Source organism: Syzygium oleosum, unplaced genomic scaffold, assembly GCF_021117445.2.
Source record: "Syzygium oleosum isolate NSW1041296 unplaced genomic scaffold, Sole_v2.1 Sole_v2.06, whole genome shotgun sequence".
Classification (NCBI taxonomy): domain Eukaryota; kingdom Viridiplantae; phylum Streptophyta; class Magnoliopsida; order Myrtales; family Myrtaceae; genus Syzygium; species Syzygium oleosum.
The window spans coordinates 11,927,864-11,944,527 of record NW_026607490.1 but is presented as its reverse complement, the minus strand read 5'-3'; the positions used below and the strand labels follow the sequence as shown (position 1 = coordinate 11,944,527).

The 16,664-nt window shown below is 42.2% G+C and overlaps 1 protein-coding gene across 1 annotated transcript; it reads right to left on the bottom strand.

Moving 5' to 3' along the window:
* Positions 1–7,068: 7,068 nt before the first annotated feature.
* On the bottom strand, positions 7,069–7,762 carry LOC130138511 (uncharacterized). The gene is made up of 2 exons (XM_056312735.1): positions 7,717–7,762; positions 7,069–7,455 (listed from the first exon to the last, which is right to left on the bottom strand). Exon 2 carries the CDS (start codon positions 7,432–7,434, stop codon positions 7,069–7,071), a length of 366 nt encoding a protein of 121 aa, XP_056168710.1. The 5' UTR covers positions 7,435–7,455; positions 7,717–7,762.
* Between the last annotated feature and the right edge of the window lie 8,902 nt (positions 7,763–16,664).

Genomic DNA, 16,664 nt, shown 5'->3' with positions numbered 1-16,664 from the left:
GTGGTTAAAATTAATAATTGTTAAGTAGATAGGTTCTATTTAACGGCCATTAACGGTTGAATGTCCTAGTATCATCACGAGGTAAAAGTGTAAATAATTGCATGCATTCTTTAATGGGAGATTCCATGAGAAGAGTAGCATAAAACAACACGTAAAATCCAGCTTTTCATTGATAGTCACAGCGCGATAATCACTGGGCACGCAATGAATCGTTAGAAGCGAAACTTTGATAAAATCTTCATTACATTAGTATGGAATGCTTAGAATCAAGCTAATCAGATTAATACAAGAGCCATGTAGCTGTTGTTTAGTACTCCCTCTCTCTTAGACCAGCCACATCCACCACTTGTCGAAGCTGCCGTAGCTACCACCGTAACCGGCGATAATAGTACTCTCGTCAACAACCAGCATGTCCACAGTCACTATTGCCAGTGACTCCTCAAACACCACAAAGCCATCTTCGGTCCTCTCTCTCTCTCTCTCTCCCTGATCGAAACCAGAGCTCTCCATAACAGATCTCGAGACGGCGACAAGAGGGCCAGATCTGCTTGTTATTGAGTCGGCAATGACGACACACACGGATGAAAGAAATCAGAAGGAGAGCCAGATCAAGGAAAACAACAAAGCTCACATCGAGATATGGATGGTCAAGAGGCCTTCACCGAGAGCACCACGGCTGTTACATCTCACTTCAAGATCTGGCTGCATCATCGAGATGGCGACACACACATCCCAGAGAGAGCGAGAGAGATGTATTTTTTCTATCTACTTAATGTTGGGTAGGTCTTGACCTACTTCAATTTTTATAAAGGATCTACTTAAACTTGCTAGTTCTAGACCTGCTTAACTTTCTACTGATGAGAAATGTGAGAACATATGCATGGTGTCATTGGATTAAACACTGAGAGAGTACTTGGAGTAATCTAACTGCAATTACAGGTCCTAGGGTTTTACATAACAGAGAAGATTGACCACAGAATAAATTATCGAAAAGCGAGGGAGACTGAAAGAACCTAACAAATACAACATGCGCCATATCAAAAAGTAATTTATATACATACGTACATCTAGTTCGTTTTGGCATCATGTCATGCGTAGTAAATAACTTAGTCCAAATCATCAATAAATATATACAACTGTAATGAGATTTTCACTTGAAGAAATGCGAAATATCGTATCTCCATCCTACTCAATGCAATCTCTTCAATGTTGAACCACGAAAAAAGTTACTGCGACTGCTCGCAAATATCTAACTCAAAAATTACCGTCGGATCCCGAATGTGGGGGCAGAAGATTATGTTCGTCCTCTGCAAGTGGTGGCTGAGATGGCCACAACTAAAGTGGTCGTCCTCAGCACGCCAGGGGTCATCTGCCATTGAGAGTGCTTGGGCTAAGTGTTCTAACATCAAGTGGAACAAATCCTCATTTGGTGATTCACGACAGCATTCTATCTCAAACTCTCAAAGTGGAGGAGTCAAAATCCACATGAACGAGATCAAGGAAAACATTCCGATTGGGCTTTTATTAAAAGAAAATGTAGATTTGATCAATGCTGTATCTTTTCTATCACAAGAATGATGATCCTTGTCTAGCCATACAATTATTAAAAAAATATCAAATCTTATTGCTAATGATGAGTGTGATTTCATATTACATAGTCCAAGTATTGAAAATCATCAGACTGATCCTTAAGAAAAACTAAGTCGTCCAATAGAGATTCTTTTGATCTTCTTATAGATAGTTAGCAGGATAATTATTCAGAGTGTTCAAACCCTACAGCAGCTCTAATTCATTGCTTTGGTGCAATGGACCCCTCTGAACTTGCTTCTGAAGTCCACATAACCACATCAACGATCCTTCATCGGGCCATCTAATTTCAAAATATCGCAGATGCCCAAGCCTTCGTTAATTTGCCCAAGCGCAGCGTCTAGTATAATTATATTTATTTTTTTATTTTTTGTAACCGAGGATCCGCCACCATTCCCCGGGGATGAGCCCGCATAGGTAATCGAGGCGCCTATACCTTGGGGGAGACTAGCCCAGCAACCCACCGCTAGGGCCCCCACTTAAATTACGGAACCGAGCGGGGATTCGAACCCAGAACTTCTCTGAGGGAAGGAAAACGCCCACCAACTCGGCCATGCGTCTAGTATAATTATATTTCCTTCTTTTACTTTTGTAAAGTGCATAAATGTGGCTCGAACTAAGAAGCAAAGACTCCAATAAGTGATATCAACACGAAATTTACTCACGACAAGCCTCTCCAATAAGCGAAGTCTTTATACAACGTAATCATCTGCGGGTTTCAATACAGGCACTTCAACTATGTCTTCATTACTGGTATGTGCAGCTTAATAGATTGTGAATAGTTACTGTCATTTCGAATGCATTGTAGGTGAATGGTTACCAGTATCTGGTCTGTTTAGTTTGTTGTTATTGTTCTGGAGTTGTAAACGGACCTGTAGTGGATCTTGGTCTACCCTTGAAATAAAAAGCTAAACCACCAAAAAAGCTGCCATGCTTAAGGCTACGCTTCTGGTTATGCTTCCTAATGATCAAGTCTAGCGCAACATTTGCGCTCTCGGTTGCCTTAGGTTTCCTCTTGGGTAACATGTTGTAGTTAGCCCTTAAGCAGCGAATTGTTTTATCTAGTGTTGCAATTGTTGTGTTGCCTAAGGTCGAAGTTTGGTGCAAATAGACATGATTTCATGACCATAAAAAAACCAAGCAAAGACCGGGTCACATCGATGATATTCATAATATGTACGTATGATGCTTGCATATAACATAAAAATAGGACCAACACCACACTTACATGCACACGCTCAAGCTGATCTTTCGACCTTCTGTTCAGAACTTAGCATTTTCCAAGCATAAGCTCTATGCTGAAAACATGGAGAGTTAGCAATTTATTGGTCATTGCTACCTAGTAATTTAGATATGATCGGTCGACCCTCATCTTGTCGAGCCAAGCAGTTTTAGCAGCCTCCGAGCTTGCTGTTGGCAGACACTGTTATGAGCGTGTGGTGAGAATTCTCAGTTGAGGCGTCGGTAGGAGCGCTTGAATTGGTACCGAAACCTTCGTTCTTGGTGCTGTCACCAGAAGCAAGCAACTGGGTCCCCACAGAACCAGTCTGGTCGCTCTCGCTTCTAGGACCAGCAAGAGTGGCAGTCCTAGCATCAGCGAAATTTGCCGAGCCCAGCGCGAGGGCGAGGCAGACTGCAAGTACTGTCTTCATAATCGGAATCGATCGCCTAATCACGGAAAGAATGGATTAATTAGAACATGATATTACGATCATCTGATAGTACAAGAGTCTCTTTTTTTTTTTGTTTTTGGAAGATGTATCAGTTGCAACAAGGATCATTTCTCTATTTGCACCATGCTTCAAAAATTATAAAAGAAAAGTTTTTGAGATTATGATGTTTCAAGTATATAATCTCTAACTTGAAGCTACCTACGAATGCATGCCTCAGCAGATAAAAGCTCCAAAGCAAGTTGTAAAGAAGAAAAAAAAAGCAAGTTTGAAGTGGGGTGATCATTTTGTTGCTGCACCATTGGAAAAGGTTTAAGCCACGCCCAAGAAGTAATGATGATTAAGATTTGATATCCAAGGCTCCTCATATGATCAAACTTTCAAAATCTTCATAATTCCATTTCGAGAGATTGGAAAAAATCGAGATGGACTAGTCTTACGAATAATGTGATGATAGAATCAATTCACAACTCAAAATTCGTATGCAAACTTGTGTTTCAGATGGGATCAAGTATGCAACCTATGTGATTTGTGAGTGATTTGATCTAGTGGTATGAACATAGGCACTACTGAGTCAATCTTTTTTAGGGTTCGAGGAATAATGTAAGTAATGAAATGAAAAGTGAAATCTTTCCGATGTGCAATATTTACATTGACACTACGTCAAAATTTGCGGACTGAGGAAAAATTTGGGAGAGTAAAGTTGATAATTTTAATCGGGTAAATTTTTTTTTAATTTAGAACACTCAAGCTTGACTAATCACGTCGGGTCACGATAGTGTTTGCTCGCCTCTCCTCAAGGGTGGGTAATTATTGAGGCAGGAGGAGGCCCTTGGATATGCTGCCGAGAAAATTCGTCTTCGTCGTGACGAATTAGACTCGTGTTTATGTGTGTGAGAGAGAGGGGGTATATGTGTGATTTGCGAAAGAAATCGAGAAAGAAAAGTGGAAGATGGAGAAATAAGATTCGCGTCTACTCATTTTAATAACATTTAACTAAAAAAAGGCTACAAAACTCACAGCGAAAAATCGCGAATTATGTTTTACAATGCACAAAAAAGATGGTAACATGTTCATAACCATGGCATATTCAAAGAAGGATATAATCATATAGTCGGCGGAGCCTGCCAATAATTATTTGGAATACCGAGTGAAATTATCTTTAAAAATAATAATAATATTGCAAATGTTAGATATAAATTTTTTTCTGCCGTCCTCTTAATTTATAATTCTCGATCCCTCAATATAGACTCAGTTTCGCGCCACCCTCGCACTTAAGAGAGAGAGAGAGAGAGAGAGAGAGAGAGAAGAAGAAGAGAGATGAGAGAGCAGAAGACGCCATTGAAGGAGAGCTCGATCTCGATCTCGCGCTCCCCGTCTCATCTCTTTTTGTAGAACTTTTCCAGCCACAGCTCAGTGCTTGATTTGTTCTTTTTCCCCTTGACTGGTTCACCAAGCGGGGTTTTCAAATAGTCTGACGCAAAACCTTGTACAACCTGTATAAAACGAGCCCTTTATAAGCATCGACAACAGTAAATGAATAAGAAGATTAAAATGTAGATTAAATCACCTCTGATGTATCCCGAATTTTGTGAAGCGCAGCATCCACACTCGCATATATTGTATTCCTCTGTCAAAAAAATTGAACAGACTCTTATTGACACCACTAAGCTAACCTACGACTTCGACCAATCAAGGTCAAGAAACAAATAGATATGCTTCACCAGGATATTCGAGCTGTTTCCAGCATCCATCATCAGGCAGAGACAACAGTGAGATTTACTTTATTGTGATTTTATTGGAAGAGGCCTCACCAATGCAACATCTTTCAGCATTTTTTGTAATTATTGAGGGGGCAATGTCCCCATTCTAGGGTTAGTAATGGGGAGTAAGGAGATAAAAGATGAAATCTTTTTCTATTATGAAGTCTGTAAGTAACCCAAGTCTTTCAATCTCTTTCTAGAGCGAGTGGTGTCAAGTTTGAGGACTCGAATCTGATTTCTCACACCCACTTTTACCATTTTTTGGGGAAACCTAAGTCTGTAAGTATCTTAGGTTTCCACATGTTCTTTCACCCACACATGTATCGAATTTGCATGCTTCAGGCCCTTCATGTGCCGAGGAGTATCAAAGGACTGATATAATCGATGTCATTTCCCAATAATCTAAGCTTTCAAATAAACGGTTGCGCATTTAAATTCAAGTCTCAGTCACATCCAAAGAAGTTTCATGAAGGATAATTAACAGTTGGTAATCAAGAAACCTTTCCAAAGAGAAAATTTGTATTGCGGTGGTAATATTACGTGTAATGTTGGAACACTCTCACTATGGTAGAATTTTATCCAGTGATGAAATTCTTGTGGAGAAGCAAATGAAAATTAGCTGATACTTACGCTGGGTTTACACATGAAGGGTAAAGATATGGATATTTGATGCGAGTGGTTAAGTGATTTTAAGACCGGTTTACAATGAAAACTCCCATAGATTTGACAATGCAAAAAGCGCCAAACATGAAAATCCTAGAAACATGAAGCAAATTATTATCGAGCCTTATGTTTGATCTCTTCACTTCGACTACACACCTCTAGAAACGGAAACATGAAACCGTTATCTTCTAGAAAGTAGCTAGTTTGATCGGGCATATGAACGAATTCAAGGTTCATTTGCGAGTTAGACGCATCGGCATTGTTAGATCAGAAGGAACTTTAAAGGAAGTCCCTTCTTCATTGTTGCACTGCATATATACAATGGTATCCAATGTGCAAATTAGCGGAATAATGACACAAATATAACCTCGGCTACATAATTTGATGAAATGAGCAGTCGAGGGAAGTCAATAATGCAAAGTTGCTCTCCATAACATATTATCCTGCAAAGACATAGATCTTAGGATATCAACCGAACACATACGTAGCTTAGCCATACTAAAATGCTTACTTTCTTATTTGTACCTGAGAGTAGATACATAATAAACACTTAAAAGTATGCATTCTTACGTTCTGATTAGTTTTATATATCTCATGTGCCGTTAAGTTAAACAAAATCATATATGAATGGATATTCGTTTATAAATTTGCAAGCTTTTTCTCAATTCCTACCAACATAAGAACATACCTCGACAGAAATCCAACTTCACATCCAAAATTAAGAGAAAGTACTATATGTATCAATTATATTTTTGGCATGATGTGACGAGCCAATTGAAATGCTTGCATAATATGAATCCAATAGACTTTACATTTGAATTTAAAAAAATACCATTTTATGTTAACTTGCGTTTCGACTGATATACGACATATGCTCAAAAAATTTTCTTCAAGTGAAATTATATCTCCCTTTCTTTCTCGTCCATTCCAACATCAAGAGTTTTCGTTGAACCGAAAATTCTTTACCTAATAAACCTCCGCATACAAGAGAATATAAGATGCTACTCGTGGCTCTTTTTGGTACCCGATTGTCTCTCGTAACATCCTTTCCTTAACCTTGAAGTTTCAGAGGAGACACGATTCTATAACCACATAAAACCAAGCTACGGCCAGGTTTCTTATTTCCATATCTTGTAGTGGGACAAACCACATAGCAGGTATGGCCTAAGGGCTAGCTATGATCGTGACATATATGTTGCATCACACATAAATCACGGAAGAGAGACACCATAAAGGGTTAAAAAAAGCTGATCATTTCAACTTTCTGGTGGAAATCAACATGTGCCATGCATAAGATCTATGCTTTAAACAAGAGGTTCCCCAACTTATTCATTCATCCTATAATTTACATTAGACTGACCATCCCCACCTCCCAACTGGGCAGTTTAGGGGCAGGGGCACGGGATCACACGGTGACCATAGCCTCTGGAGTCGACTGGAGTGCTTGAGTAGTAGTTGAATTCGTCGTTCTTCTCCCGCTGGGGCCCGGTTTGAGCGTCGGTGTTGCCTGTAGTAGTAGCAGTGGTAGGAGTAGAAGAAGTACTAGTAGTGCTGGTGGAATCGGTCTTTCTTGAAGTAATAGTAGCGGCAGAAGTAGAAGAAACGGTAGCATCGCCACTGCCAGCAACAGCTTTGCGGCCCATGCTCGCATCGGCAAGCTGACGCCCCTGCAGATTCATGGGCTTTGCATGGGCTTGTAGAGCTACCACAATCAGCACAAGGACAAGGAAGAGCGCAAATGCTGCCTTCATGGTTGGATTCAGTTGCTTGACCTGAAAGGGTGGATTTACAATCACACAATGATCGTCCAACAAAACTCGTATAATTTATTTTTCATGGAGGCAATAAAAGATGATTTTATGACCTACTGATTCTAATAAAAACCATTTTTCTCGATTTCCTTTTGCACCTAGTTTCAAGAACTAAAGAGAAAGAGGTAATTAACTTTACTCGAAACCACTTAAACATATTCTCGATAGATGAGGTATGATACAGGAAGAAGATATTTGAAATCTAGGGTTTTGAGGACATACCAGTTTATGTGACGAGGGAGTGTCTCCGCTTGGTGTGATGATCTGGTGGTCCTTTGGGTGGAATTTATAGGCAAAATGAAGCACTCGAATCTTTCTTCATAAAAAGCAAAATTTGGAGTGGGGGGATCACAATGTTGCTGCACCACTAGAACAGGTTGAGCCACCAAAGAAGTAATCATGATTAAGATTGATAATTAAGGCAGCTCGTGGGTTGACATTCAAATACTTAGTGATTACTGAGGGGGCAATGTCACCATTCTATGGTTCATATATGGGAGTGATGAGATAAAAGGTGAAATCTTTTTTTCTTTCCGTAATAACTACATGACACTACGTCAAACTTTGCTAACTGGAAATCATGAATTTAAATAAAGACAAAATTGGGATCAAAGGGCGTGGTTAAAATTAATCATTGTTAAATAGGGGCTCTTTATACTGCTATTAACGGTCTATGTCTTAATTTATGGCGTGGTAAAGAGTTGTCAATTACATGCATCGTTAACGTGGGATTAGCATGAACAACAGTAGCATAAACACCTTTAGGTCAGAATTTCATTGCATGCTCACAGTCACAACGCATTAGTTTCTAGGAAAGAAATTATAATTTTTTTTAAAGGTTATGTTCTCTCCACTTAATTGGTTCTCTGAAACACAAGATCCATCTATTCTTTGAATATGGCAAGTATCATTGCTTAATGATTGAAGTGATTTTTACTTCCCGTTTTTTAAAAAATTTGACATTTTTATATTAAAGTGAAACAGACTTTCACAATCTATAAATGTTTGTCGCGACCTAAACCTCCCTCGGCGGTGCACCACCTAGGGTTTCGGCTAATGGATTATTAAGTCTAGACTTAACTCAGGCTCTTCCAAACCCATACAAATTTGCGACTTGAGGTTCAAGTTCTTAACATGCAAATCATTTCAATCAGGAGTCGCCACTAATTTATTTTTTTATGGGTCAATTAGAAACCCAAATAAAGTATCGGGAGAATTACTTTACTCCTACGAACCAGAGATTATGGATTCGGGGACTTGGTTACACTAGATTTCTCTAATGCCCTTACTTGGATTGATTTTAAACATATCCATTAACATGAGAGGTAATCATGCGGATGTGTAACCAATAATATAACACTCAATAATGCAAAGCAGTAAATAAATTGCAAAGATAAGGAGGAAAACTTACCTTGAAGCAACGAAAGGTTGTACAATGTTAGTTAGAAAATCACATCAACAACCCTAATATGATTTCTAATTAGCACGCAATTTCACTCAAATCCTTTTTTAGGGTTTTCTCTGATTCAATGAAAACTAAACTGTATGCAATGCATTCTACGTCTAACATGACATGCGACATATGATTTATTTAAATGCCCTAATTCTAACAACAATTAAATGCACTATCTCTAATATGGCACGCAAATGAACCTCGACGTGAGATTTCTAATGACGAGAATTAATTAAAATGCAAATACTCTAATATGACATGCAAGTGGTGTTTTTTGTAATTTTCTATGAAATTCGAAATTAATGAAATTCTCTAATTTAAACATGCAATCTATCTTTAAAATCATCTACTTCAATAGTATCTAATCTGTTTGGATTTTTTTAGAAAAAACAAGATCAATTCAAATCAAACAAAGATAGAAAGAAATAGCAATCCAACGACACCAAATCACAAGAAATATTATCCATATTCCTTTTAAATTTAGAAATAATAGATTGACGAATTATATCTCGAGCATGAGGATCGGATTGGCCAATCTTTCGCACAATCGCGAATCATATCTCGGGCGGGAGATCGGATTAACGATTTTCCGTGTGATCGCGAGTCATATTTCGGGCATGAAATCAGACTGTTGACCGTAGCACGTTACGAAATTAGGAAATAATTCCTAATTTAAAGGCTATTCGGGAACTTATTGGATATGATAATATTACTCAAAGATTCGCATCAGATTGCAATATTTCAAACAAGGAAGCAATATACTCCAAAGTCAAATTAGATGAGCTTTTTATCTAATTCAAATATTTGCTTTCCAAGTTTGGACCGGCGGATGGTGGCTCGCGATATTGGACGGTGGAGGAGTGAAGACTGGCGATGAACGATCACTGTGACAGCTAGGACGACGGCCTTTGAGCTTGGGGATCACGGTTGAGCCACCAAGTCGGTATGCAAATCCCTTCGTGGGTCTATTAGTCCGAGCTTCCACTGAAGACTTGATACTTTGACCAGGCAATCTACTTTGACCTCCACTATATCTCAAAAGAAATCAAAAGGTGGCATCTTCTGCATGTGATGACGACGAGGCCATGGGACTCACTGCAGGGAACATCGTGGCTTCGCTTTGAGGCTGTGAGAGCATCGGACCGAGGAAGAACGCGACGTGAGCTGCGGCAGCAGGGGGGCGGCAGCAGGGGCTACGTGGGCTGCAGCGTCAGTTTTCGTGGTGCTCACAATGCAGGGAACAGAGCAGCGCGGAAAGGCTTCTATTAACCTGCAAACACAGAGAACTTCGCCAAACAGGGAATTGTCATGGACTGGTGCTAAGTTGGACTGATCGGAACAAGCCGCAGGATGCACTTCGAGGACGCCGAGATAGGCCTATGGACGCCGGGTTTTCGTCAGAAGACAGAGGAAGATGTAGCGAGACTGATTCGTCGCCGGACTCTGAGGAAGGACTGCGACGATTGCTGGTAGGTGTGAAAACCAGCTCTGTGATTGGTGATAAACGGCACGACCGAGAGATGGACTCGTGGATTGCTCTTCGTATTTTCTTCCTCCTTTCTTGTGCTCTCAATTCTCTCTCCACCGTATATATTAATATGAATAACGCTATTAAACGAAAGAGAGAAGAAAGAGCCCCCAATATTGTAAACGAAGCCCCCCTTTTATATGCAAGTGAAGTGGTCTCCGTAGGGAAACGACTAGCTCTTCTTTCCTCTTTCAAGATATTCGTACATCATGGCCAAAGATACATTCCTCCACGAGTAAGATTAATTTCCCTTCTTTTGACTGTGAGTACATCTTTTAGTGATCTGTCCATATTTTTTCCCTTAATCCCTTTTGACCGAATATGGCTTCAAAGCTTGCATGATTGATTTCATTTTTTTAATTCAATTACCCCAAGATAAATCAATCTCCCAATTCAGCAAACTTCCCAACGAATTTCATCCATGAGAATTAATGGGCTAGGTCAAATTTTCATCAAGGCGGGCTTAATTTGATTAAACTCAAAACCATTCACTCGAGTTCATCCGTCGACGGTCCAAATGCAACTATATGAGGCTATTACTACTAATTCAAATGCTTCTAATCTATATGCAATTTAACTAATTTTTTTTTCTAGGGATCGGGATCGATCCCTAATTTTTTATGCAACGAACAACTGATTGGGTCACCAAAATTTAGGTGTCAACAATGTTGACATGGAGTTTCACGTAAAATTCCTTATAATAGTGTAAATAAGCTAGTTAAATTAGTATTAGATTGGAATAAGTGTAGAAACAAGAGTTAAGGTTTTGGTTGTCGGCGAATTGAGGGCTTAAGGTTTTATTTTGGTCAATCAAGAGCTTAAGATTTTCAGAAAGCCACAATCAAGTCACAAGCTCGCTGTAGGTGGAATCGGGCATCGAAAATATCATGCGGCAAATGACCAACTATTGCACGTGGTATTAATGTCATATTTTCGATATCTAAATTCCATCGATGGGGAGCTCGAGACATGATTGAGGCTATTTTAAAACCTTAATTCCTTAATTCACCAAAAAGAATCTACAGTTCTCATTGACAAACGACTTAAACGTTAGCACCTGTTTTTGCACTTATCTCAAAGCTATCAAGCATAGAAAAAGAAGTACCAGAGATCCGTAGAGAGAGAGAGAGAGAGAGAGAGAGAGAGAGAGAGAGAGAGAGAGAGAGAGAGAGAGAGAGATCTTATGAAGGATTGCCATATTATTTGTGAGAAATGGGGCATTGATGTTGTAGATTCACGATTTGGTATGTATAAAGTGTCACGCCCCGTACCCCACGAAGCATGAGCATCCCGCTTATAGGTCGAAATAGTAGCGCGACGCTCCCAGGTTACGGCACCGACCCGAAACCCAAATCAGAGAAAACACGCCACATGCAGAAACGACGTATACATAATAAATATATATATACACCCAGACAATTTAAAAGCAACCACGAGTGGCAAGAGAAAACAAATTACGATTGATAAAACCCCCAAATACATTATCCATCTATAAACAAAAAGGTACATCAAAAGGCCACGAACAAAAAGGGATCGGTGACCTAGGGGTGTCAAACTAACTACCGGAGGGGTACGGTCAAAAAGTGTCGACCCTCACTCCTATGCTGATATCTAACCTACGGTACCCAGTCAGGATCAGAACCCGACGACTCCGAAGAACTCTCGAGTCGCTCTTGATCCTCCTTAGAACTCATGGCCTCCAACTCTATCTCTGGCTCAGGGTCTTGTTCTTCGTACTCGTCTATGTCCATAGGCTCAGGGGCTTCTGCGTCCACCTGCTCTGGAGCTGGATCGACTATCTCCGGCTCGAAAGCTAATCCACCAAGCTCCTCGTGCTCTTCCTCTTCTTCCACAATCTCGTACTCAACCTCAGAATCAGGATTGCCCTCCATATCAACATCTACTATATCACCGTCTGGACATTGAATATCTAGCAGACCCTCTCCCACAAACGGGACGTCGGCGGACCTGATGGGACCGAATTCTACTCCAAAACGATCCCGGAAACACCAGGCTAGGTACTCGTGAGTCTCAAAGTGAGCTAAGCCTACGTCTACCCATACTAAAGCATAGTGTCTATAGTACTTCTCCCCGTTCCCCACGGGGTGCAGTCGCGTACGCTCTATATGGTGGGGAATCCCAAAGCGTAACGGTGCATCGTCGAAGTTCATGGCGGGAGATCTGAAAAGTCGGTTTTACCACAACCGTGAGAAAACTCAGCAAGTAAAAACCACTAATCCTAAACTAGGCTAATGTGCACCTCCAGAGGGTAAATAAAACACATAAATAGATAAATAAACCAGTATAACAATCAATATAAGCTCACCCGGGCCCACAGCCCAATTCACTACTCTGCCCTGCAGGTTAGACTTTTAATATCAATACAAAACATATTCTCTTAAATCGACCCGAAGGCCACGACCCGAAGGCCACAATTTATCCCGATCCGAAGGCCCGACCCGAAGGCCACAATTTATCTCGACTCGAAGGCCCGACCCGAAGGCCACAATTTATCTCGACCCGAAGGCCCGACCCGAAGGCCACAATTTATCTCGACCCGAAGGCCCGACCCTAAGGCCACAATTTATCTCACTACAACCATGTACATCAATGCGTCCAATATTGATCAATCAACGTCACGGGAGATGAATACAAGCCAAGGCACTCAAGGTTAATCGCCCACACTAATATACCAAGCATACTCATTCTCGACTTAGACGCATTCAACTCCTCCTCAAGACAATCAATATACTTCCGTTCTCACCCAATCCACTCGACAATGATTCGCACCTTTATTACAATTCAATGTAATGCACCTAAGGCCCGCCTTGGGTAAATCAAACTTAGTCCTCATTCTCATTGGTACTGGGTCACAAGATAGGATTTATATAAGTCCTAAGTAACCTCAAAAAAATGCCTAATTCCTTGCCATCAACCAATGACTCAACTAAGTATTCAACTTGGATAAATTGCACAAATTCGGTACTCAATGAACAGTACCAGGGGAGGACACATTTTGCCCACTAAACCACAATTAAACACCCTCATTAGGCTCTAATCTCAAACCCCAATCACCCAACAACCCAATCCACTTAATTAAGGTTCAAATAAGCCTAAATAACCCCCAAAATGTCCACTTCCAAGTCATTAGTACTTGAGCTTAATTAGTGCCACACTTAGACAATTTTACACAATTTCGGAGCCCCATGAACAGTACCAGGAAAAATTCACATTTAGGTACTAAACCACCTTTAAACCATCTCATTAGGGCCTAATCACTTACCCTAAACATCCAGCCACCAAATACACCTAATTAAGCCTCAAATGAGCCTAATTAACACCTTAATTAGGCCTAATTAACCCCTAAAAATGCACAATTAAACTAATTAGGGGTTTAGGGGTTTATACTCGCCTAAAATCGACTCGAGGCGACGGGAGCGGGCGGTCGATTACCGACACGCGGTGAGAATCGACGGTGGCGCTCCGAGGGCAAGCCGGCGGTCACGGCGGCGCCGGTGTGATTCACGGCCACACACCCAACCGGAACAGGGGAGCTGCTGGGCGTACGGGCTGAGGATGGTGGAGAGAGAGACGGTGAGGGTGAGGTGGTCGACGAGGGCGGCGCACGGCGGTGGACGGCGGCGCGGTGCCGGCGAGGTGAAGACCGGCGGTGTTTCTCTCTCTCTCTCGCCTGGAACAGCTGCTGTGGGGCGGACAATGCAGAGGGTGGGGCTGGTCGACGGAGGCTGGGGCGGTGCCAGGGGGTGCTGTGCGGCGGCCAGAGGTCAGCAGCTCCGGCGGCGCGGCTGTTCCGGCGTGAACAGTGGCCGGCGGAGCAGAATGACCGAGGAGCGGCGTGAAGAGGACGATCGTGAGGCTGCTCGGGAGAGAGAGAGAGAGAGAGAACGTGAGCTGAGAGGGACTGAGGAGAGAGAAGAAGCAGGTCAAAAGTGGTCAAACTTGGGTGAGTGGAGTCCAAGTGTCAACAATCCAAAGGTTTGGACAATTTGCCCTTGAATCCAATGGCTTAGGTTCACTCCTCTCCAATAATTCAAGGGTATAATGGACAAATGCCCCTAACCAAGGCTGACCGGGTCTGGTTTGGTCTACTTAACCTTAGTTAGTCCCCAAATTTTATCCAAATTTCGGAATAAATTAAAATGGCCTAGGGGCATTTTCGTAATTTTCCGATCCCGGACCGAAATTTCAATTTTTGTCCATACCGGTCCTATATGTTCATGGGAGACATAATACGGTGTCGGATTCACGAAATTCACTTTCTACGCCTTCGGAAATCGCCTGCGAAGTCCCGGGAATAAAATAATATTATTTTTTCAATTTTTGCCGAAATTCCCGTTTTTGTCCAAAACCATTCTAAATGTACGTGGCCACTCCAAAATGACCTTGGCCGCGAAAAATAACCTCAAACGGCCTCCGAATCCTGCCCCGGTGCCCACGGGGGCAAAACCGTAATTTTCCCAATTTTTGTCGAAATTCCTATTTTCAGCCGTTCTTGTCCCAAACTTACTTGGCCACTATAAAAAGACGTCTGTAACAGTTTGAATTTTCGATCCTTTTCCCGGGATTTAAGAAATGAATTTGACCAATGCACTATAGTGAGGTCTCACCCGGAAATGCGCATTCACGGGATGCTAACCTTAGGGGTAAGGCTATTACGGGATTGAGTTTGCACGACCAAAGAACTCAACCTGGGTTCGATCTTCGACCATATGGATTGACGAGGGAATGTTTTGAGCCAACCGAGACCGGTCTATTTGATTGATCGTGTCCAAAGGGCACTAGTGACAGACCCTCGCAATTATATGACAACCGAGGTCGTCCCGGGTGGAGTAAACTTAAACGTGATTTGACTTAGTGTCGGTCACGGGTCGAGAGCGCGTAATTCCAGAGAGCCACCCGTTAGCCAGAGATAAGCTAAAGTTGCTATTGCTCGATTTTAGCCATTTCTTAGAATTCGGGCCCGGGAATCGAGAATTTTGAAAGTGACAATTTTGGACGGCCGATGATGTTTTTGGCTTGGCCAACCTTGGGGCCACCCATTTCTGCAAAAAAATGGATTTCGGTCCGGGGCTGGAAAAATTACGGTTTTGCCCCTGTGGGCACCGAGGCTGGATTCGGAGGCCGTTTGAGGTTATTTTTCACGGCCAAGGTCATTTTGGGGTGGCCACGCACATTGAGAGTGGTTTTGGCCAAAAATTGGAATTTCGACAAAAATTGGAAAAATAATATTATTTTATTCCCGAGACTTTGACGTGGATTTTCGAGGGCTTGCGCGATGAATTTCGCGATTCCGACGCCATATTATGTTGGCCACGCATATATGGAACGCGTATGTGCAAAAATTGGAATTTCGGTTCGGGATCGGAAAATTACGAAAATGCCCCTAGGCCATTTTTGATTAATTCCGAAAATTGGATTTAATTTTGGGATTAACCAAGGTGAGTTAGGCTTAACTCAGGTCTGGTCAACCATGGTTAAGAGAAAATGACCATTCTACCCCTAAATTATTGGATTGGATCAAATTTGGGCCCTTGGATTAGGGGCAAAATTGTCCAATGGGCCTGGATTGTGACACTTGGATCCCACTAAGCTACCTTTGACCCATTTGACCAGATAGTCTTCTCTCTCTCTCTCTCGTGCTGACCCATTCAGCCATTTTTCCCCAGAATTTTCCTCTTCTTCTTCACGTTTACGGTTCTCAGTCCCGTTTACGCCATTTTCGCATCGTTCACGCAGAACAAGACCAACAGTCTTGCCCCCACCAAGCCAACATTACCAGCAACCATTTCCACCTCTCGTGCAGCCACCATAGCCCCGTTTTTGTCCAAAACAGCCTTGTTTCTCTGTTTTTCTCTTTCCGGTCTGCAAACATGATCAGGAGCTTCGCCGGAGCTCCGATCGCTGGTCCGTCGACACCCGGCCCATCGGCCTCGCCGTGCGTCGCCGTCCAGCATAGTCCCCGTACAGGTGTCCCCGTGCGGGGGGATCGTTCACCGTCCGTACGGATCACTTTTTCACGCCAGGACCGTGGGCCGTGCGCATCACCGGCACCTCGCGGCCACCGTCCCGAGCCGTCCGTACGGAAGTCTTGTTCACCTCCGTACGGGGGTCACCGCTTCACGCCGTCCGTACATCGCTAGCGACGCTGCTGCCGCTGTCCCGGCCCGT